Source organism: Mustela lutreola, chromosome 11 (genome assembly GCF_030435805.1).
Source record: "Mustela lutreola isolate mMusLut2 chromosome 11, mMusLut2.pri, whole genome shotgun sequence".
Lineage (NCBI taxonomy): Eukaryota > Metazoa > Chordata > Mammalia > Carnivora > Mustelidae > Mustela > Mustela lutreola.
In genome coordinates, this window is record NC_081300.1 from 40,368,680 (window position 1) to 40,391,181 (window position 22,502).

Here is a 22,502-nt window from a genome sequence, read left to right on the forward strand (position 1 = left end):
GGCTGGGTCCCGGGACCCTGGGATCATGACCTATGACCTTAGCCCACGGCAAACGCTTAACCCACTGAGCCCACAGGTGCCCCGGAAGTTAGAAATTTAAATACAGAGAATGAACTTGTGTTGTTTTTAATGAATTTTAACCATTATATAAGAAAACTGAGTATGGCTTTGTATCTAATCTCTCTGAACATTTAAGTCTCAGGACTTACATCAGGAGAATAACTCAGTTTATCAAAACCCATTTAGCAAAGCCCCACACATTTCTTAGCCCTGTGCAATTCCTTACCAAACAGAGAAAAGAAACTTAAAACTTAATAGGAGCACTGAAACCAAGCATAAGAAATGTAGCTCTAGAGACCTTTTCCAGTGGTTCAAGCCCTTTTCGTTAATAAAGTCTGAAAATCTAACGTGACTGTGCCGCCGCACTTCGGTTTGTCACCTTTTAAAATGAAGAAAAAAAAAAATCTTCGAACTATTACATATGTTCATTATCTTTAACTCCCGGAAACAGCTTTAGAACACCCACTTTGTGAACTTTAGGTTAAAACTACCTTTATGTGGGTGATTTTGACAGTAACGTGGCTTTAACAACAACAACAACAAATTAAACTCCGTAAGATGCGTTTTTAGAAAACCCTATTTGGGCCCTTTGTAGCCGTCTAGGAATCCGGGCCTTTCTCGGGTTCTCCGGCTCACTGCCGCGGACCGGGCGGTGCAGAACCGCCCGACGCCGCACGAAGGCACCGCCGCGCTCTCCCTGCGTCCATGTTGTCCGTCGGAGGGAGAAGACTGCAGACAAAGCCCGGATCTCCAGGGAAGGTGCTCCGGGCCCACGACACCGACGGACCACAGCCAGAAGAGGCGCTAGGGCCGGAGGGTGGCGGCCAGCAAAGCAGAACCTCAGGCGGGTTCCCACACGCCCGCGGAGACCCAGCGACTTTTCCGAAGCCTCGAGGTTCGGGCTCGCCACAGCCTGCCCAGCCCTTCCCCACCTCGGGGCGCAAAGAAGGAGCGCCCGGCGCCGGGCTCCGCTCAGGCGCAGGCGGACAGGTCAGGGCGCGAGCCCGGCGCCCGCCCGCGTATTCGTCCTCGCCCGCCCGGGGCGCCGCGTCCCCGCTGCCCGCACTTACCAGGAGAAGCAGCGCGGCGCCCTCCGCACTCCGCGCCATCGCGCCCCCGCCTCCGCCGCGCCCTCGCCTCCGGCCGCTCGCCCGGCTCTCACCGCCGCTCCCCCGCGTCCCCGCCGGCGCGCCCCCGGCCCCGCCCCGAAGCTCCCGCCCCGAGGGCCGCTCTCCGCGGCCGCCGCGCCGCCCTACCCAGGGGCGCGGTGCCAGGTGCGGCCGCCGCGAGGAAAATGGAACCGTGAGCCCGCCCGAGCTGCTGGCGCCCGAGGTGGGAATTCCTTAGAGGAGGGAGGCGCGAGGTGGACTCCCGCCCCTCGTCGCACACGCACCTGGGACCGTGACGTCCCGGGGCTGGGGACTTTGGGTGGCAGGCCCCGCCCCGCCGTCCTGTCCGTCCCGGTTCCTTCCTCTCAGGAGAGTGGCCGGGACTAGGGGAGGCTCTGGGTCACCCGGTGGGACTCGGCCTGAGCAGCCCCAGAGCAGCGCGGGCCACGCGACCCCGGCCCCGGCCCCGGCCCAAGGGCAAAGCCGGCTCTCCGCAGCCAGACCTGCGGTGTCCAGCGCGCGCCCCCGGCCGCCCGAGGCCGCTCAGGGGTCCAGCGCTTTGTGAAAGTGCGCGGGCCCGGAGCTCAGGTGGCGCCAGGGAGACTGTAGCGCGGGCACCTGTGTCCTCACTGCAGCCAAGGGAGCCTGGGCCTGCTTTCAGAGAGCTCGGGTTCTGGAGCAGGATTTAGGTGGCTGGCTCCGAGAAGGCTTCTCTGTTCTTCCCAATGCCCCTTCATTGGTTTCAACAGGTTTGCAGTTTATCTGGTTAGGGGAGAAACAGAAAAATCACAGGTGATCTAAAGGGACAGTCCTTTGACTCCTTGTTAACTAGACACAGGTAGGAGAATATTCTAGGGGTGTTAAGGGGAAGATAGACTTCGATGTGTTTTACAAAATCTCTTACACAAAAAATAACTAGAGGTCAGAATCCTTCTCCAGTAGTTACTAAGCGTTTGACCTGGACAATCTTTCTGTGCCTTAGTTCCAGATATGTTTAATGGGATTAATAATAGCACCCAACGCAGAAACTGTTGTGAAGATTAAACCAGAAAATCCATGGGAAGCCTTCTGTGGTGTTTAGTACATCAGGTTCAATAAATGTAGTTTTTAGTAATGTAATTGCAAGTGTAAATGTTAAGTTGAACTCTTCTTAATTAAACAGAGACAATGGAATCAGCACTGGGCTAGGAAACATCTAAGAAAGGTTAACTATTGCAGTTGGCATAGTGGAAGAGCCTATAAAAGTATAAAGGATGTGGTATGCTGCTAGAAAGAAGTTTGGCATTCCGTTTGAACACAATAGCAGAGTTCCTTCTGTGGTCAAAAGTGCCCTCCTGTTTCTCTCCCAGTTTATCCTACCCTTCTCTCCCCAGACCTCTCTTGCCAGTTTTTCAGGAGATTTGGCATCTCGTTATTCCCTTTCTTCCCTAGCTGCCAAGGACCACTCCGTCTTTGAATGGAGAAAACCATACTCTCCTCTGTTTGGTTAGGGCTTAACTGTTGAGTGACTTCTCTCATAGTATTATTTAAGTGTTAGTGACTAAGTTAGCAGAGGACTAACTTTCTAGGAAGAGTGTGTTTAGTTTTCCACTGTGTTTCCAGTGCCTAGAACAGTGCTAAGTGCCAGGGAGACTCTTAAGCATTGGGCGCATAATTAAATCAGGAGAGAAGTTATATCTTCTAGTTTCCATTCCTTTCTCTTGAGCTAGATGTGGGTGGTAGCACTTTGGTGATAATTCTCATTCCCCAGAACTCTGGGAAAACTCCTAAATAAACAAGGCAGGCTTTACCAAAACACTTTCACAAATCAACCCTGGAGACTGTATATAAATCCTACCTAAAATTAGTGCTCTTGTACCTGAGTCCTATAGGCAAGTATTGAGAGTTTGGTTTCTGTTTAGTAATGAACATAACTGTAGCTTCCAGAATAAGAAATAGCTAAAGCAAATTTTATTTCTGTTGGATTGCTCAGCTCCCTCAGAGACCGACAAAGTCAGTTTCAATATTGTATTCTTTTTAAGACATTTATTCCAAGGCTTTGAGAGAAAGTGTGACTACATGCATTATCCAGTACTATTGTATGTCATTCTTAAAATCGTTCCCCTTTAAAAATTCTGAAACTTATGACTCATTGAGTTAAAGGCAGTTGTTCAGAGTCAAACACAGCTAGTACTCTAGCTCCTGACTTCTTTCTCCTGGCATGAGAGTAAATCTATTTCATAAATCTCTGTACACAGGAGCAAATAATCATTACCGACAAAGCACTTGAGTGCCTTAAAATAAATTGAGTGTTAACAAGGCGTGAAAGATTTAACTTACAGGGTTTTCCCCCTAAATTAGTTGAACATTATATAGTAAATGTACTTTTCTTAAAACATGTACTTATTTAAAAAATAGCAAAAACATGTACTTACAATGCATCAGTTTGAATTATACTTTGTGCAAATAATTAATGTCTAGAGATACTCAAAATACCTACCTGAGTTATGCTTCCCATAATACTTTGGTTTACACACACACAGAGATGAGAATAAGTTTCAAGTGATTGGCTTATTAGAGTCATCTCTTAATATTACCTAAAACATAAAAATTTTGTAGAAACAAAAACTAATGTGTCCTTTATCTACTATCACTAGCTCTTTACTCCCGACACGTTGTAGCATCAAAGAACACTTTATGCATCAGGCGTTCTTGGGAAATAGTTTGACAGATGGCTGACCCTTTAAATCTACTGAAAATCTCAGTGCATGTATTAGAATTCATGTCAAAAAGATGAAAGCTAAATTGGGTAATTTCTGATTTCTAAATTATAATGTATGGCCATTACAACATAAAAATAGTCCTTATGATCAGGAGGCTTACTAACAGGACATCTATAGATAAAAGTTATGTAGATATAAGAGAAAATATGAAATACCGCTACATAATGTGAAAAGAGCAGAAAAAGAAGGAATCCCTTTCCTGGCATCACTCCACTCATTTATTTGTCAATTTATTCAACATTTAGTTTGTCCCAGTTTACCAAACATTTCATTTGCATTTTATTGGGAATAAAATAAGTTGGGAAGATAAATAAGTATTTCTTCATCCCAAGAAGCAAAAATAAGTACTTATGAAATAATATAACTGCAGAACTTATAAACTATTATAAACGCAGTGGTCAAACTATATGCAGGGTATAATGCAAACCTAGGATTTGCATAGTCCCAAATTCACACTGACAACCATGATATTAGAGAAGGTTTTCAGTAGGAACTGTGGGGGTGGTGTGGTGAGGTGATTCTTAAAGGATGAGTAATTGTGAGGAGGCACTGAACTTACCAGGACAGAGTAACTCAAAACATAGGCACTGTTGGTGGGAAGAAACCATTCTTTTAACCACATTAACACAAACAAGGGAGTCAGAAGTAAAAGCTTTTTTTTTTTTCCCCCAGTGAAAATTGTATTGAGATATTAAAGCAATATCTGATTAGAAAAGACTAGCAAGTAGTTTGAAATGAGAAGGAAAATGCAATTGCAGGTAGTTTTAGGAGGCAGAAACAGTCACCTAATTTTCTTTCTTTCTCCATCCTTTTCTTATTGTCTGTCCTCCTGTTAAATGCTATAGCTTTTGAGTTCTTTCCTTTCCTTCTTACTTGGTACTGAGATGATTCTATAGGCACTCTCTCTGTGCAAGCTTTCACTCCTGACCTTCTAACATGGGAATATTACCATCTGGATATTTCATGGGGACCTCAAAGTACCATAATAATTTTGTAGGGATGTCAAACTAACATACTGACCAAAAAAATTTTTGGCAATCCCTCTACACCTCTCCAGTTCAAGCCCATGACTTCCTTATATGCCTCTCACATGCTTTGTCAGCTTGGCCACCCAAGCCAAGAACACGAGAGTCATTCCCAATTCAACCTTTTCCATACTCTCCATCTGCAGTTAGTTACCTTTCCCTTCATTTTCTGGGCTGCTGTTTGAAATGATTCATACAATCTTTGCAGCAGCGATCACACTGTGGCTCCTGTTGATTTCACCCATGTCTGCTACTCCGCGTGTTTCTCTTTCTCTCAAGACTGTTAGTACTTAGAAAGCAGAGGTCATATCTTATTCATAGTGGACCCAACCCCTCATATCCAGCAAATATTTAGTGATCAATAAAGATTTGTTTAACTAAGCCCACATAGTAGAAGGAACTGATTATAAGTAAAAAGCAGGATTATAAGGGAAGGTTTTTGAAGAATGCACTGTGAACAAATTAATGGTGGATCTGGTCAGAAAACGTTGGTCTGGGATTCTGTGTGTGTGTGTGTGTGATGTGCACAGGCATAGATGCATGCACACAGATACACACATGTGTGTTGGTCTATGTATGTGTGTTTTCCCCAAACACACTGCAGCTCAAGAACAGGAGAAGGATGGCAGGTGGTGATGTGAGTTAGGGCTACAGAGTGGCCTGGCTGATAGTGAAGACGTGTGTCAGTATACACATGGAACTGAGTGTGGCACTAGGGGATGGACAGGATGAAGCTGGAGGAGTTTAGGGGACAGTTGAGAAGACAGTGTGTTACATTGGATATGGAGAAATGGGAGAGGATCCCGCTGCCCCTTAATCCTGGGGAAGGAGGCCTGGTCCTTTTCCACAGAAGACAAGGCAGGAGTGGCATCACAGACACTAGAGTCAGAATGTTGAGATTCTCATGGACTTCCCAGTTAGATGGATCAAGAGCCACTAACACCTTGGGCAGGGAGAGACAGGAACTGGCCAACTTGGAGTGGAGGATGGCTTTATTGCCTTTCTGAACTAGAACTAACAGAGTAATAATCAAAGCCTAGCAGACTGCAAGCCCTGTGGTCTAGCACGGAGAAGCCAGCATGTCCTTAATGAACAGTCACCACACTCTGGGGCAGGAGCAGTCAGCCCTGAGAGCACAGCTGCTGGCACCAACACCCTGAAAGAGTGAGAGCCCCATGCAGTGAGAAGCACAGTGTCTAACAGAGCTGATCCCCCCAGGCTCCTCCTTGTGAGTCAATATATGGGACTGGCTGGAGGCAAAGGCGGAAGGAGATCCTTAACATTGTTCACAGGGCAGAGGAGAATTGGTGGATTTGCAATTGGTGCAATTGCAAAATGCTATTTGGCTCAGCCAGAAAACCAAAATTGCCCACTCTTGGGTCTAAGTAGAGTATTGATGATTCTTTTTTTTTTTTTTTTTTTTAAGATTTTATTTATTCACTTGACAGAGAGATAGAGAGCACAGGTAAGCAGAGCAGCGGGCAGAGGGAGAGAGAGAAGCAGGCTCTCTGCTGAGCAAGGAGCCCAATGAGGGGCCCGATCCCAGGACCCTGGAATCAAAACCTGAGCCAAAGGCAGCTGCTTAACCCACTGAACCACCCAGGTGCCCCAAGTACTGACGTTATCTTAAGAAATTCTTTTTTCTTTTTCTTTTTCTTTTTTTTTTTTTTTTTTAAGATTTTATTTATTTGACAGAGATAGAGAGATCAGAAGTAGGCAGAGAGAGGGGGGGAAACAGGCTCCCCACTGAGCAGAGAGCTCGATGCAGGGCTCCATCCCAGGACACTGAAATCATGACCTGAGCCAAAGGCAGAGGCTTAACCCCCTGAGCCACCCAGGTGCCCCAAGAGATTTTTTTTTTTAATGAATCACACTAGTTTAAAAATGTGATAGGAGGGACGCCTGGGTGGCTCAGTTGGTTGGACGACTGCCTTCGGCTCAGGTCATGATCCTGGAGTCCCGGGATCGAGTCCCGCATCGGGCTCCCAGCTCCATGGGGAGTCTGCTTCTCTCTCTGACCTTCTCCTCGTTCATGCTCTCTCTCACTGTCTCTCTCTCAAGTAAATAAATAAAATCTTTAAAAAAAAAAAAAAAAAGTGATAGGACTATAATAATGCTGGATCACAGTGTGCCCAAATACGTGGTGTCTAGAAAGGCTCAGCAAGCTGCTGGTGTCCCATCAGAAGCCCCTCCCTGCCAATGACTAACGTCCGGAATCCTCTAGCTGAAGGTGCCCTTAGCTGTTACATGCATCATACTGGGAGGGCAGCATGTTAATCTCTCGTCAGTCATTTACACCGTAACAGACACCACAGATTGAACAGGTATGCTCCACCTCTGAGTCTTGGCACTCTCCATTCCCTTTCCCTAAAAAGTTCTGTTCTAGACCGGTACAGTGTTTACTCCCTCACTCTTTACTTTTTGTGCCCCACAAATAAGACCTTATCAGTGAGGCCTTCTCCGAACACTCATTTACAAATCAAAATACTCCCAGCCCCAGAGCTCCCCATGCCCCTTCCCTGCTTCATTTTTTCTTCTTGGCACATTGCAATCTAAAGACTACGCATTTATATATTATCTGTTGCCATTTACTAGAACGTAAACTTTGTAAGGGCTGAAAGTTTTCTCTGTGAACTGCTCTGTATCCAGCACCTAGAACTTTGCCTGAACCCTTGTAGGTCTTCAGTAAATGTAAGTTGAGTATATGCATGAATGAATAAGTGAGTACATCTTTGAGGTTATTTTGGAGGCTGGGGTGTGGGTGTATGCATGCATATGTGGGTGTGCCTTTAAAGTGAGAGTAAAGGGGAAAGGATAAGAGACAATTATATTCCTGGAAAGATGTCAGTAAATGTCTCCAAAATAAGGTGGACAAAAATCACTCTTCCTCACCATTTTTTTAAGGATGGACCTTGCTAAGCCTGGCTGAACAGTGTAAAGTGAAGTTCAGAGGCCAGTGGAGAACATTGCTGTGTTAAGACGCCCTTTCTTGGGCGCCTGGGTGGCTCAGTGGGTTAAAGCCTCTGCCTTTGGCTCAGGTCATGATCTCAGGGTTCTGGGATTGAGTCCCGCATCAGGCTCTCTGCTCAGCTGGGAGCCTGCTTCCCTCTCTCTCTGCCTGCCTCTCTGCCTACTTGTGATCTCTGTCAAATAAATAAATAAAATCTTTAAAAAAAAAAAAAAGACTCCCTTTCTTTCAGGGATGACAAAGTGCAAAGCCATAAACCATATGGAAAATATCTTTCCTTCTGGAGGTGAACAAAGCAAGCATTCATTAACAGGATTGTTGGGAACGTTGATTTTATCTCCTCAACTACATTTTCTGTTTTGTTTTGTTTTGTTTTTTTTTCGTTTTTTTTTTTTTTAGTAGGCTCCACACCCAATGTGGGGCTTGAACTCAGAACCTTGAGATCAAGAGTTGCATGCTCTACCCACTGAGCCAGCCAGGTCCCCCCCGGCAACTATAGTTTCTGAAAAAGAAATTTTCAGAATAAGTTTCTGGGCTTGGTGTTTACCCCAAGATTTGTTTGATTTGTTTATGGGAATTCTTGGAAAGATAAGGGAAATAGCCATGGCTAGGAAGATGGGGGGAGAGTACTTGGTATTTAACCACAGCTCTGGACTGTAATCCATCCCCAACGTGACAGGACATGCCGGGCTTGCAGGCAGGCCTGGGAGAGTTTACTGAGGGTGTCAGGCAGAAATCATCACGCTGACTCAATGTGAGTAATGAGCCTACAGAGACACACAGGAAAAAACCCTCAGAAGACAGAAAAGACTATTGGTTTCTTGGCAGTTATTTCATTCTTTTGCACGTAGACAAGGAATGTTCTTATATTTAAGGAAAAAGTGAAAGAGAAGCGATTCAGTAGTTTTGAAAAGAACACTTGGACGTATCATATTGATTGTTAAAGATCTTTCCAAATAGTAGGGAGTAATAATTATAAATACTCTAGTAGAGAGAGGCAGAATCTCAAAAACAGTGAACGATTTTCATTTTAATGAAAAAAACAAGGATTGGAGGAAATGAAATTTCTTTTATTTATCTTTCAGAATTCATCTTGGTGATGGCGGTGTTTTATTTCAGCAGCATACCAGTCAATGTAATAATCTGTTAATAATCAAGCTCTGTAATTTGTGAATGGCTTACTTATTAAAATGATTAGAGCACATCTAAAGTTATTCAGTAATGATGTTACTTACTTGCATTTTGACATCCATCTCGGGTGGAGAGAGTTTATTTCCCCGGGAAGGCCTTTGCAGCCTCTAGGGGATCTTGTCCACGGGAGGATGTGAGCTTGTGAATATCATCTGTAACCTGTGTCATGAAGGGGAAAAAAAAATATGGGGAACCACTGTTTTGGAACACGTTTACATGAGCTGTACTGACTAAAAGTTATAATGTAATTCTTGAGTCCCAAATTATTTTTTTGTGAATGGCAGATTATATCTGTGTAGTAACTTCACTTTTGTAACAAAAGTAATTGAAAATATCTTAATATGATAAATAATAATTTAATTAACTCAGGTACATCTATACACACCCAGGGAATTGGAGAATTAAAGCGGTCTTTCAAATATAAGAAAAGAGATTCAAAATTTCTCTAGTGCCTGAGGATTTTAGGAAGATGTTCGTTTTTAAACCTGATTTGTTTGAGCTGTACTTTTTTTTTTCTTTTTCTATCTGTTTTGGCAGTGGACTGATTTTGAATTTCATCCCCCTCTCTAGTTCCCACATAGAGATTTTACTAGACAGAAATATGTTTAAATGCTAAGCAAACCAGTTAAGCAAAACACTGATTCAAAGAAGGCAACGGGAAAAAATTTCTCTTGATAATTTAACTTTAAATATCACAGTGACCCATACTAGCTTCTGTAAGTACATTTGTGGTTAAAGACTTTTTTTAATTCATAAAGATCATTATGAACATTACTATATGCCTTGAAAACAGATCTCTTGTTTGACTGGGCAGTTATCTGCTAATTTACCATGACACTTTTTTTTTTCTAGGTGGACCTCTCTTAATGTTTACTGAAACAATAACTAAGTGATGTCATACATTTTGGGAAAGTCACACCCATTTCATGTAGACTCAGCTACAATAGAGGTAAGTCATTCAACAAAGACTTCTTGTGACTAATTCTTCTCTGGGTTTGAAAGAGGAAGAGAGTGTATCATCATACTTCTTTCTTAATTTTAGGATTAGAGCATGCATCTGAAGTAATCAGGACATTTGATGACAAGTCAACAAATTAAGCAGAGCAGTATTACAGGGAAGACTTAGAGGTGAACAAAGTAAAACCCATGTGAAAGCTCATGTTAAAGGATTGATTTATGGTTCATAAAAGTGCCATTCTGAGTTTCCATTGTTTGGCACTGTGGGAGAATCCGTCTACATGGTGGAATTTTCAGTAGTTGGAATCGTAAGTCTACAGAGTGTGGTTTATGTTTATTTTATACCTTTGATTTTCACCTCAGGAGTATGGATAAGCCATCCAAAATAAACAAAAAAATCAGAGGAAGATTGGGGCTTCTAGGTTTTCAGGAATAATAAGATGGTGGGACGTCTATGGAACATGTCATTTACTTTTATTTCTTAGAGACTAGATGCCTGAGGTCTGTTTGTCAGAATGTGAAACCTGAGTCCCAGGTATGCTCTGTGGCCCTACATGGACAGATGCCAAATATGTGATTTGAGGGACCCTGGAAAGTGTTTATGCCTAAAACACCTCACCTCCTGACCTATGACCTAATGATAATGGAAATCACTTTGTTTTCTAAGTAAACAGATATTGAGTATTAAAGATATCTATTCCAAGGAGGAATAACAAAGTGCTGCTGTGATTGATACTTTATCTTGAATTAAATTACCAAAACAACTATCAATTGTTTTATTAATTATTAATTTGTTTAATTAATTATTACTTATTTTATTAATTATTAAAAACTTATCAACTAGTTATGGTCAGTTTTTTAAAGGAATCAGGAGGTAGTGATTCTCAAAACATTAGGCATAGCATGTTTGAGAAATAAGGTAAAAAAACATGCAAAGGAAAATAAATTTCATTTCCTTCAATTTTATGTTGGGTCAACTAGTTTTTGCAAATGAAACTCTTTTTCATGTGGCTAGCAACTTGGCACCGTATATCATAGAAACTGAATATAAAGTGTGGTCTCTTCTGTGTGTGTTGTAATTGCTATTCTGTTGGTGTTATCTAACATATGGATACTACAGAAGGTTGGGTTAAGAGCATCATTCCTTTCACGCTAATTTTCAAGTAACTTTTTTCCCCCAAAGCCACCTGGCTGCCCTATTCTATTTGGTGGAAATGATGTAATTAAAAGTCTTAGAGGTCTTAGAGGGCTCACTGGGTCGGTCTAACTCTTGATCTCAGCTCAGGTCTTGATCTCAGGGTCCTGAGTTTGAGCCCTGCCTTGGGTTTCACGCTGGGTGTGGTGACTACTGAAACAACAACAACAACAAAACTCAGAGTGGAGAGGAAAAACCTCTCCACTCTGCCCTTTCCAAGGAAGCCCAACTGAAAACTTATAATCATCTGGTGATTTTAATCATTTTGGCTATCTACGATAAAAATTTGGTATGAATAAATTCGTCTCTCTTTGCTTAAGTGTTCAAAGGAGTTTCCAGTGTGGAGTGGCCTATGTGAATGAGGCAAAAGATTAGTGAAAAAGAAATATTGTAGTGGCAGTTTGGAGTTGCAGGAAGAGAATTAACCTAGTCAATTCCTAACTCTGCCCTTGATAAACAAGTTGCTTTTCAGCATGTTTGAACATCTGTAAAACAAGGTTTTGGATCAGATAATATAGATGTTTAGAGTTTGTATGGTTTTAATACTTTGCATGTCAGTACTCTTAACTCTATGTTGAGTTCATTTTGAAGATTTAAATTATAATGATAAAAACAATAAAAAATAACAATCTTTACGAGCACTTACTCTGTCCTCAGTGCATGCTTGTAACCTCTTTACAAAAACCTCCTGATGTAGGTAAGGACTATTATTTCCATAATAATAGTCCAGGGAGGTGCAGAGTGATTAAGTAACGTGCCCAAGGACACACAGCTAGTAAGTGGTGAAGCTAGGGTTTGAACTCAAATAGTTGTCTACAAAGCTTAACCTCTTAACTGTTAACTTAAAACACACAATTAAAAAAACAAACCACATTAAAAAAATTCAAATTTATCTTTTGTTAATCATTAAAACATAATACAGTTGTTTTGATTGACTAATAGAATGACATTTTAGAATTTTCTCATGGGCCCTGGAGTAGTAACTTTGATTTTATACAAAGTTTAGCAGGCTTTCTTTGCCCAACAAATCCATGTTTCCTATCAAAATATTCAAAAACATCTCCTGACTTGTTCTTTCAGTGGAGACATCCTTTCCCAGCCAGAGCTGGCAGAAGTAGCAAGAACATGTGTTGGCTTGTTCTGGAGGCTTTGGTGTGAAATAGGTTTGCATAGAATAGAAGAGCTTCTATCATCTTGGCAGCAAATGTCTTTGTGGCTGGTTTGCCTCTTTGACAGAATTTCCAAAGATCAGTACAACAGACCCTTCTGTTGCAGAGTCTGAGAAAGTGTAAGGAGGAAGAGTAGCGAGTTAGAAGATGAACTTATATTTCAACTGTAGCAACCATAACTTGTGAGGAAAAATTAATAGCAATTTATAACAGTGGAGAGGAAGAGGGAAGATGCAGGAAGGAATATTGTCAGAACTTATTAGACTGTTTATTACATATTAAATTTTTTGTCATATAAGAAGTTGTATATAATGAATGTGTTTAACTTGATGAGTTTGGTGGTAAGTATACACCTATGAAACCATCACCACGGTCTATGCCATGAAACTATTCATTCCCTCCAAAAGTTTCCTCCCTCTCTCTTATTTATTATTCTTATTCTTATTATTAATGACAAGAAGACTGAATACAAGATTTACCCTTTTAGCAAAATTTATGTATACAATACATTATTGCTAACTATAGGTTCTATGATGTACAGTAGATCTCTCGAAGTTATTCATTTTATCTAAATGAAACTTTGTGCTCTTTGACTAATACTTCCACTTCCTATGACACAGTTGCCTACTAATCTAAAGTTGAGGATGTCAGCCCTACATGAGAATAATTAAGAGTTTGGTCAAACAAGGTCTTTTCATTATGCTTTACCTGAAGAAAAATTAGGTGGAAAATCTGGGTGGTTCTTTTCTTTTTAATAAATCTGGAGAGCAGACTCTGCATGCAGAAACTTTCTATCTGCAACACAAACCAAGCGTCACTGTCTGTTCCATGGGTCTGATGATGGAAAGATACTGCTTCAGCTACACCGAGCTACTTGCTTACCTGAGGGTGTGTGTGTGTGTGTGTGTTACTCCCAGGTTAGGACCACATAATTCTTACTATCAACATGGTCAGTTGGACGTGGGAAGACATGACTGAAGTTAATCTCACTTTTTGTGTTTAAATACTCATATTTGGCTTAGTTACAATGCCTTTTTGCAGGAGTGGAAACCATGTCATTATCCCATTTAAATAAATACAAGATTACCTGATTCTGTGCTGCTTTATAATTAAGAGAGTTCTTTGCAATCCTCTTTTGGTTATGAAAGAATATAAATACTTCCTTTGCCTTCTGAGGAAAGGAAGACATACATGTTCTTTCAATCTGAGTGTTTTGCTTATATTAGGATTTCATACTCTGTGTTTTCACACAACTTTTACTGTTTGATAACTTAATAATGACAAATTCAGTGCACAGAAAACATCAGAGATGTACCAAGGCATAAACTTAAAAATATGATGGTACTTCATGAAATAAATGTGGAAGGAGAGATAGCATTAAGGCGTAAAATAGTACTTGTCGTTGTTCAGTTGTGTTGTTTTCTACAAATCATGGAAACACTGAGGTGGAGGGACCCATTTAAAGTTATCATATAAAAAAATGAAATGGAATAAAACAAAAATCAGGGTCTTAGATACAGAGAACAGACTGGTGATTGCCAAACGTGGGGCATGGGAGGTGGGGAAAATGGGTGAAAGGGTTCAAAAAGTACAAACTTGGTTATAAATAAGTCATGGGGATATAATATACAGCACGGCACTATCATTAACAATACTGAATTGCATATTTGAAAGTTGTGAAGAGGGTAGATCTTACAAGTCCTTATCACAAGAAAAAAAATTTTTATAACTATGTATGGTGATGGATGTTACCTAGACTTATTGTGTTGATCATTTCTCAATATGTATTAATATTGAATCAGAATCTCTCCATATAAAGTTACTTTTACATCTAGCTACATGTCACACATGACCCCTTCTAAATAGTGTGCTATCAAAGTAATCCTTAAGGAGTTGACCAGAAAAAAGATTCCATGACTTTTGGGGAGTTTATTTTCCTTATTAATGTGAAAGAGATGTTCATTGTGCCCTGAAAAATAAACTCACATATACCTCAAAATAGCAGCAAATCATATACTTGTTTCTTTCTATCCATTCCTTTGTCTCTACCTTTTTCTCTATCTCTCATTCTTAGATACATATAGAAATATATAGATTGCCCTGTCCTCTATGTCCAAATAGATATATTTGTCTACAATGTACTGCTTCTTTAATCTTTAGAATTATATCTAGATTTCTGGTTTTTTAAAAATTATTTTCATTGTTTTCTTTGTATTTCCAATTTTTCATGCTCTACTCAAGTCTTAGGGCTGAAAGGAAGCAGATTATTTTGACAGAGTAATGGTTATATATTATTATTGCTTTCTATTGTGAATAACTGTAGATAAACCTTTACATTTATGTCACTTTACTGAATGACTTTGAGGTAGTAATTTGCTTCTCTGGATCTCTGTTTGCCTCATTATAATTAGAGTTACTGTAAGAATTAAATTAGAATATGTAACTAACAGTCTTGGCCAGCTGGTGGGGCTTACCGGTGTCTAGTTTCTTCCTGCTCTGGTAAATGTATCCATTTGCACTTGTTCTTTTAGACCATCATTCTCTTGAGTTTTAACTGTATCTGCATTGTGTTTAGATTATTCTGTTTTGCATTTGTTGAAAAGAAAGTCTATGTATAAAGGAAAAAGAAAGTAAAGACACCAACCTTGAAGGGCCCATGTCTTGTCACGGAGGGATCAAGCAGAGCAGAAGGAATCTCAGTCTTCATTGTGGAAAATGTGTTGCTTCTGGCACCTGTAAATCAAACAATTATCTTCTTTTCTTTATCAATTCCCCCCTCCCACTTAATAATGATCTCAGACTGTGCTGTTGAACAAGTATTAAGCCATATAATCTCTGACTCAGAGTTATTTGTAGACCCAGTGCAGGAGTCTGAATATACTCAGTATTTTCTGCAGGAGTGCAGAAAACACTGAATTGCCAATAACAGGAAGGAGAGATCCTTAACGTTTACTTGTTTCTTAATTGTTAGTTGCATTGAAGCTTGAGAGTTGAGTGTGTTTTTTTTTCATGCTCTTCCTTGAATTTTGACAATTAAGATACATTGATCTTGCTGTTTTTATTCTTCAAACTTTCTATTAATTGGAGGATGAGGGGATATTTTTGGAATTTACCTACAGGGGCTTCATTTTTTCCTGGGTTTGATTCGGAATGTCAGAATCAAATCATCCCCTTTCCTTCACTCTACGCCCACTCTAACCCAGTTTCTGCTCCTCATACACCAGATCCCAGTTGAACTGTATGGATTAAAGAATAAGGACGGTCAGCCAAGGCAAGATTTGAAGTTCCAAAGGGACTTTTTGTGGCATCCCTTTAAAGAAAGACATAAAAATAACAGACATTTATTGGGAGACACATCCAAGCTGCTGGGGCTGACAGCTGTCCCCAGATCCATGGTACATTTTTCATCATGTTAGGCTGGAAACCTTACCTTCTTTTTACTTCAGCTTTTGTCTCTGAGGCATCATTGCATGTCAGAACTTTTGCCTGAAAGATCATTCCAAACTACCAAACAAATAATAAATGACTTAAAACATCTCGTTAATAAAAGACTGCTCTGACCTCATCCAGCACTATTTACACCTGAAGAAGAGATCCTGAGTCCCCAGGTACTTCCTGTGTGGGAGGATGGGCAAAAGGTATTAGCTAGAAAAAAAATATAAAATACTGATAAAAATACATATGTAAGTCAGTTTCTTACCTTATATTTCTTAGTAACTGTTAATTCTAGAGAGTAGCTCACCTTTTACTAAATGGTTAAGGAAGTACTCATGTTTGTTGCCAACGGTTTTATTATCTCAGTGTTATACTGTTGAAGTTTCAGCATATACTGTTTAAAATTTATAATACATCAAGTAAAAAGAGAGTTTTAAACATTTTTCTTTTTTTTTTTGCTTAAAACAATTTTTATTTTTGGTGAAAAAATACAGATACATTTTTGCTTTGAATTTACTTTTACATGGCAATTCAAGGTCCTTCTAGACAAGATGAGTCTATTTTTATTTTAAAACACATTTAATTTCAATTTTTCCCTTAGAGAGCCTTTACGACAGTGACATAGTTTCCTCTGTAGTTTGGCAATGCAGCGAAATTCCCATTTCATCATAAGTTGGGTTTTAAGAGGCAACGCCAAAATTCTTCAGGATCCTGAAGACACTTTTGAACTTGAAATAAGGATTATTATGATTATTAATTTAATTCTCATGCATCACAGAGGCACACATCAACCATGTGTGATCTAGACTCCAGGACAAGCTTCTGTTGAGAAGAGGCCACAGTGATAATAGCAAGGCAGCTTCCTCAGGACCTGGCAGCCGCTCCACAGGATCTAAGTCCCCTCACCTCAAGATGGGCACACTGCAGGTGTTGTTGAAACAGTGGGATTATCTTAAAAGAACAGATTGCCCACTCTTCTTGGCCATCCTAGCACATACCTTCCTGGTAGTCATGCATGGCACCAGGGGGAGGGAAGGATGTTAGATGTAGGGACATTTAGGAGGTCTCTTTCCTCCCAGCGAAGCTTAGGATTGTATCCTTCTGTGTTAAAAGATACTTTATTACTTTGCATTCCATCTGGAAAAACAAATAGATTTTGAATATGGCTGGCAACAAAACAGGGAGAAGTCTTTTATATACAATTAGAGATAGTGGAGCTGGACAATGACCTTGTAAAGACTCAGCTAAAACAAGAATCTTGATAAGAAGGTAGGGTGTTCTCTAGGGGCTAAAGGCTGAAGATGAATGACTTGAAATGATTTGAAGAGCTGCACTGCTATCGGTGCATATGAAATAATGAATTCAAAATCTTTATTGTTTTGCTAGAGAATTTAGTTGTTGTAGCTGTTTCAAAGTACGGAGGCTTAATAAAATAGAGGTTAATGATAATCCCTTTCCATCTCCCTTTTTGACTTGAAACGGGGCTTATAATACATATTCAAAAATTTCACCCTATGTTAATCTAGTCAGAGGCCTCTTTTCCTTATGAGAAAAACCATGTTTGTATTCTCACAAAGTCTGTAGACGTTAACGTAATAAACATCACTATCTGTCATCTGCAAATTACATCTACTCACTGACATTTACAAAATAGAAAGTAATTTTCAAGAACTATTAACACAGGATTTGTACTGAGAAATGTATACCAAGGAGCTCAAAGTAAGATATTTTCCTTGGATAGATCCTTTCAAAGTAATTTAGAAAAACACAAAATATTATTTACACCATACTAAACTTTCCTAAATGCTCTATGATATTTTCTTATCAAACTGTATTTTGAGAATGGAAGGATATAGATATAGCAAGTTTAATGCATAAGCCAGTAGCCCTGAGCTTGAGCAAAAGATGCACTTAGGGTCTCCCAACACCGAGAAGATGACAACTCAGTTGCAACTATTTCCCTTTTCCAAGCAGCTCAAAATGCTTTAGCAAAGACCTTATGACTCTTACGTCATTATTAGTGACATAAGAAAAGGTGACAGAGACAAGAACTCGGGCTCTTGACTCCAAGTGCTTAATCCAATAAAACACGCTGCATTTTAGTTATAGGGACAAATACATTTCTTTGGTACTGCAAAAAGAGAAGTTTAAAAGTTGTTAATTATTAATTGGAATTTTCCCACTAAATATGATCTCAAGATTTTTGGAAAAACATCCAGATTTACTACCACTTGAATGGTATTTGAGAAGTGAGAGTGACAACATGACCCAGTTTGGGCATATTAACTAGAAAATTTAAACTGATCAAGCTCGGTTTAGGAGATTGCAAAATAAGTGCCCAGTTAGACTAATACTGTGAGCTTTGCTATGCTCCTTTGAACAATTTGGTCCAAATAATACATTCAGCCAATATGTTATTCCAGTTCATTCTGGTCATATCAGACGGGAACAAGGATCTTCTATACAGATCATATTACGTGACCCCCTTATCTCCATCGGAGTCTGTAGGTTGCCAGGAACATTGGAAATGGGACCAATCACCCTTTCTGTCACTATTACATTTTGCGTGAGAAGTGGCTCAGAGACTGTAGTGGAAGGTTGCACGAGAGAACCAGAGGCCGAGTAAGTCTCTGTTACCAAATAGCTACCATGCTGCAGAGGGTCAGGGATGGAAACAGCTGGCTGCAGAACAGAGCCGGAAGCAGACAAAGCAGAGGTTCCTTGACTGCCTGACAAAGTCTGGCCCCTAACAGATTCTGGCTGTTGGACTCCTAGGGAATAGCCACAGGATTCCATGCCCAAATGGCTGTCTTTGGAAGGTGGCTGAAATTGTTGGGCTTCTTCATCGATCCCGAGGCTTATTTCTGCAAGCTTTTTAAATTTGGGGCCGAGCGAGTCCAAGAAGCTGTCATCCAGCTCATCGGCAATAAAACTGCAACAACCCAAGGAGCCCACGGGAGAACCGGGGGCACCCATTCCTTCATTATCATAGATCAGCAAGCAGTCATTTGCTTCCTGGGCATCGTCTTCCTCTGCACAGGCAAATGCTTTCTAAAGGGGGAGAAAAGTGGAAAAAATGAATTTTCAAAGAGTCTCAGCTGAAGAATGCAACAATGTTCATAGAACTCAAGAATTATCATGAATGCCTAATTTAGGTAATCCACAGAAACAAAGCCAAACTCTGGGTATCAGCAATCTTGTAAGAGAAACTTGTTGGAGAACAGTGTAGCTGTCATTCCTTTGGAATTGAATCTAGCCTAGGCTCACGTTTTAAGTCTGGGTTTTGAAGGCACTGGCATGGATTTGGACCTACAAAACCAACGTGTTCAAAACCTGGAGGTTATTCACTGGGCCCAGTGTGGGGGTCCCTGTATGTGCTACTGTAAATGCATGTCTTTGTGTTTAGGGGTGGGGACAGGCATCCCACTTACACCATCTAAGCCAGCTCTCAGCCAGACTGGGGCCTTGGTCTAGATTTCCCGACCCATGCGGGAGCCTGACCCATAACGAGGGCCCACACCACATCTCAGAATATCCCAAGAGACCCATCCCAAACAAGCTCTCCCTGCCAGTCAGTGTAAGACAATACCTTCTCAGCAACAGTTCTGATCCCAGAATTTACCAGGTCTGATACCAAAACTCCATAGGAAATCTCTTCTACTGATGCACCAACCAAGAGGCAAGACCTGCCTCTTAAAGTCCTCTCTGTTCTTGAAACCGTTTTCGTTTCAGTTCTATGCTTCCTGACACTTCTTCTGACCTTTGATCACATCCCTTTTTTCCCACTTTTATTTCTGGGTCATTAATTTAATGGTTCTTCAGCATTTTGGGGCATGGACTCTTTTGAAAATGTGAAGGATACTATAACCCTGTCTCAGAAAAATATGCACATTTGACATACTTTATGGTACAGGGAACACAAAAGAGGCTGCTTTGTATATTTCTGCAGAGGATGCTGCTGATCCTGACACACAAAAGATTTTGCTTTCCATTGTTATTCCAGTCAGAGGGAGGAGGTGCCCCTTGTTATATTCTTATCCTTTGTGTCTACCTACCATTTTTCCTTTTGACTAGTGGCCCAATTTTGGCCATCACCGTAGGTTATCTGCATTATTTTGGCAGAGAACCCTATTTTTTTCTTACATTTTAACAAGCTGTAAGTACAACAACGAATTGCAAAGAAAAAAGATCTCTAATGTACATAAGATAACAAAGCCACAGAGTTTTCTACCACATTACCTGAGAAAAGTAGGAGTCCAGGAAATTCATGCTTACTGCTCCTTCACCATAGTCTTTATTGGTTCCTCCCGTAGAATGCCTTGTTCTCATTGTTCCAGACTGTCCTGCAGAACCAATGCCAAGTGCAGTGACTCCTCCAAATCCTCCAGCGGCTCCAGATCCTGTAGCTGCTCCAAGTTTGGTGGTCAGTTCCATTCCCGAGGTTCCTTCTACCACTGTCCCTCCAGCATATGTATTTGTACAAACTTCTAAAAACAGGGAAGAAAATTCTGGAGCATCTTATGATGTAATTGTTTTTTTTTTTTTCTTTTACTGTTTATTGGTATCAATGGGCAGATACCCAGTAAAGCAAATAAGTAGGAGAGATTACAATTATATGACTAGAGGTGATAAGAACATTCTAGGGTCTGTTATGAGAGAGTAACAGAGGAGGTGAGTCTGTACAGAGGATCTTCGCAGATGGAATAGCTCTGGAAACATACTAATTAAAAAATATACACAGGAAATAGATTTTCAGTGACAATAGCCAGAAATAGAAAAGTAAAAACAGAATATTCAGCACACAGCCATGGAAAACTTGTAATGCAATGCTTATTTGTTTTCAGGAAAAAGAAGAAATAAAAATTAAGCTATCATTGCTTTCAATATGGAAACCAAAGAGGAAATATCCATAATGTAATCATGCAAATTAGCAGATGCTAATTTAGTGTCTTGGTGTCTGAACACAATTTAAAGAGTTATGACTATTCTCCTTATCACCTTTACATTACACTTTCATGGAAAGTTAATTTTTTTCTAGAGAATTCTGAGTATAGTTTTTGCTATGTAATTATAATCAGAGAACCAGGTGAGGATTGGGGTAGCTGATAAAGGCAGACATTTTGCAGTGATCTCATGCAGATTTTGTAGGCTAGACATTTAAAAACAATCTATTGCTAGGTATGGGGTTAAGATAAACTTTAGTATTAGGCACTAGGTCATATTGTTCCTGTAGTTTATGCCTTAATTGTGGCACTGAGACAAGATGAATAAAATAATTATTTGGTAAACCAAAGAAATGAATAAGTTCACCTATATGAGAGCATAAATGATCTTGTCCCATTATGACTGAATATAAAACTGATATGTGAACTCAAATCTAGGTATTGTTAGTTTTGGGGTAGGAAGAAGGGCAATAAGATTGAGAATGTGCACATATGAGGTTTAACTGCAAATATTACCAATGGTAAAAATAGTCAGAGTTGAGTGGTAGGCACATAGTATTTAGTATATTTTCCTTTACATCTTTCTACACGTGTGAAATCTTTTTTAATTAAAAAATTAGTAAGTGACTGAGAGCTCTACTTCAGTTTATTAAAGTTTAGAAAATGTATAACAAATCTTTGGATATTAAAAATGTGGCATCAGTGGGCAATGAATTTCAATGAACTTATTGAAACCCAAGCTTGGCCCTGGAATTGACTAATACACTAATAGTAAATCATTTCATTGAAACCCTATTTTAGTGGTAACATCTCCCAGCGTGTGTGTATATATATATGCAAATTATTAAAAAATTATTTAGAACACTTCCTATTTTTCAGTATTGCTTATTTAACCCAGTATTGCCTTCAAAAATCCATTTGAGGGACGCCTGGGTGGCTCAGTTGGTTAAGCAGCTGCCTTCGGCTCAGGTCATGATCCCAGCGTCCTGGGATCGAGTCCCACATCGGGCTACTTGCTCCGCAGGGAGCCTGCTTCTCCCTCTGACTCTGCCTTCCACTCTGTCTGCCTGTGCTCGCTCTCACTCTCTCTCTCTTACAAATAAATAAATAAAATCTTAAAAAAAAAAATCCATTTGATGTTTACTTACCAGAATTTTCCATGAAATCAGCTCCGTTGGCCGTGATAGGTGGCACGCGAATATTTGAGATTTCCTGTAAACCATGTTAAAGAAATAGATGTTTACAAATGAACCAGTTTCATGGTACTATGGGTGAAATGTGGCTCTTTGCAAAAGATGACTTTAGAAGAAGTCCAAATTCTTACAGGAGTAACCATTTTTATGGTTGGACATCTGAAGAGCTGTGATTCTAAAAGGCTCCATTTATTTCAGCCCTCACAAAGGCCTTTAAAGGTCATGAAGTGTCTTATTTTTATACCCGGTCACCCCCTTTCCTATCTGAATATAAATCTAATTTTGTTCTATGTGATTGAAAAAAACGTTTTAGAAACTAGGTCCTCACCTTGTCTTCAGGATGGGCTCCTTCAATTCCCCATGGATGAATTGTTCCTTCTGAACCATCAGGAACTGGAATAAATCCTCCTGTCACTCCCCGGATAGGACCCATCCCACAGTCACAGGTCAGCAGCAGAAGGGGGGCCACTAGTTATAAAGGAAAACAAAATATCA

General features: G+C 40.3%; 3 protein-coding genes across 3 annotated transcripts in view; 1 reads left to right on the forward strand and 2 right to left on the reverse strand.

The window, feature by feature from the left end:
• DSG2 (desmoglein 2) overlaps positions 1-1,216 on the reverse strand; it is a 44,548-nt gene extending 43,332 nt beyond the window's left edge. The window contains exon 1 of the mRNA XM_059138995.1: positions 1,131-1,216. Within this exon, the coding sequence (XP_058994978.1) occupies positions 1,131-1,169 (39 nt within the window). The 5' untranslated portion in view covers positions 1,170-1,216. The remainder of the gene's footprint in view (positions 1-1,130) is intronic.
• The window catches only part of LOC131811012 (proline-rich protein HaeIII subfamily 1-like), a 54,631-nt gene continuing 32,850 nt past the window's right edge, over positions 722-22,502 (forward strand). Inside the window, exons 1-2 of the mRNA XM_059138998.1 lie at positions 722-1,392; positions 9,968-10,064. Of these exons, the coding sequence (XP_058994981.1) occupies positions 766-1,392; positions 9,968-9,982 (642 nt within the window). The 5' untranslated portion in view covers positions 722-765 and the 3' untranslated portion in view covers positions 9,983-10,064. The remainder of the gene's footprint in view (positions 1,393-9,967; positions 10,065-22,502) is intronic.
• The window catches only part of DSG3 (desmoglein 3), a 46,031-nt gene continuing 39,888 nt past the window's right edge, over positions 16,360-22,502 (reverse strand). Inside the window, exons 14-17 of the mRNA XM_059138972.1 lie at positions 22,336-22,475; positions 21,963-22,026; positions 20,111-20,358; positions 16,360-18,922 (exon numbers count right to left, since the gene is read on the reverse strand). Coding sequence (XP_058994955.1) covers positions 18,305-18,922; positions 20,111-20,358; positions 21,963-22,026; positions 22,336-22,475 — 1,070 coding nt within the window. The 3' untranslated portion in view covers positions 16,360-18,304. The remainder of the gene's footprint in view (positions 18,923-20,110; positions 20,359-21,962; positions 22,027-22,335; positions 22,476-22,502) is intronic.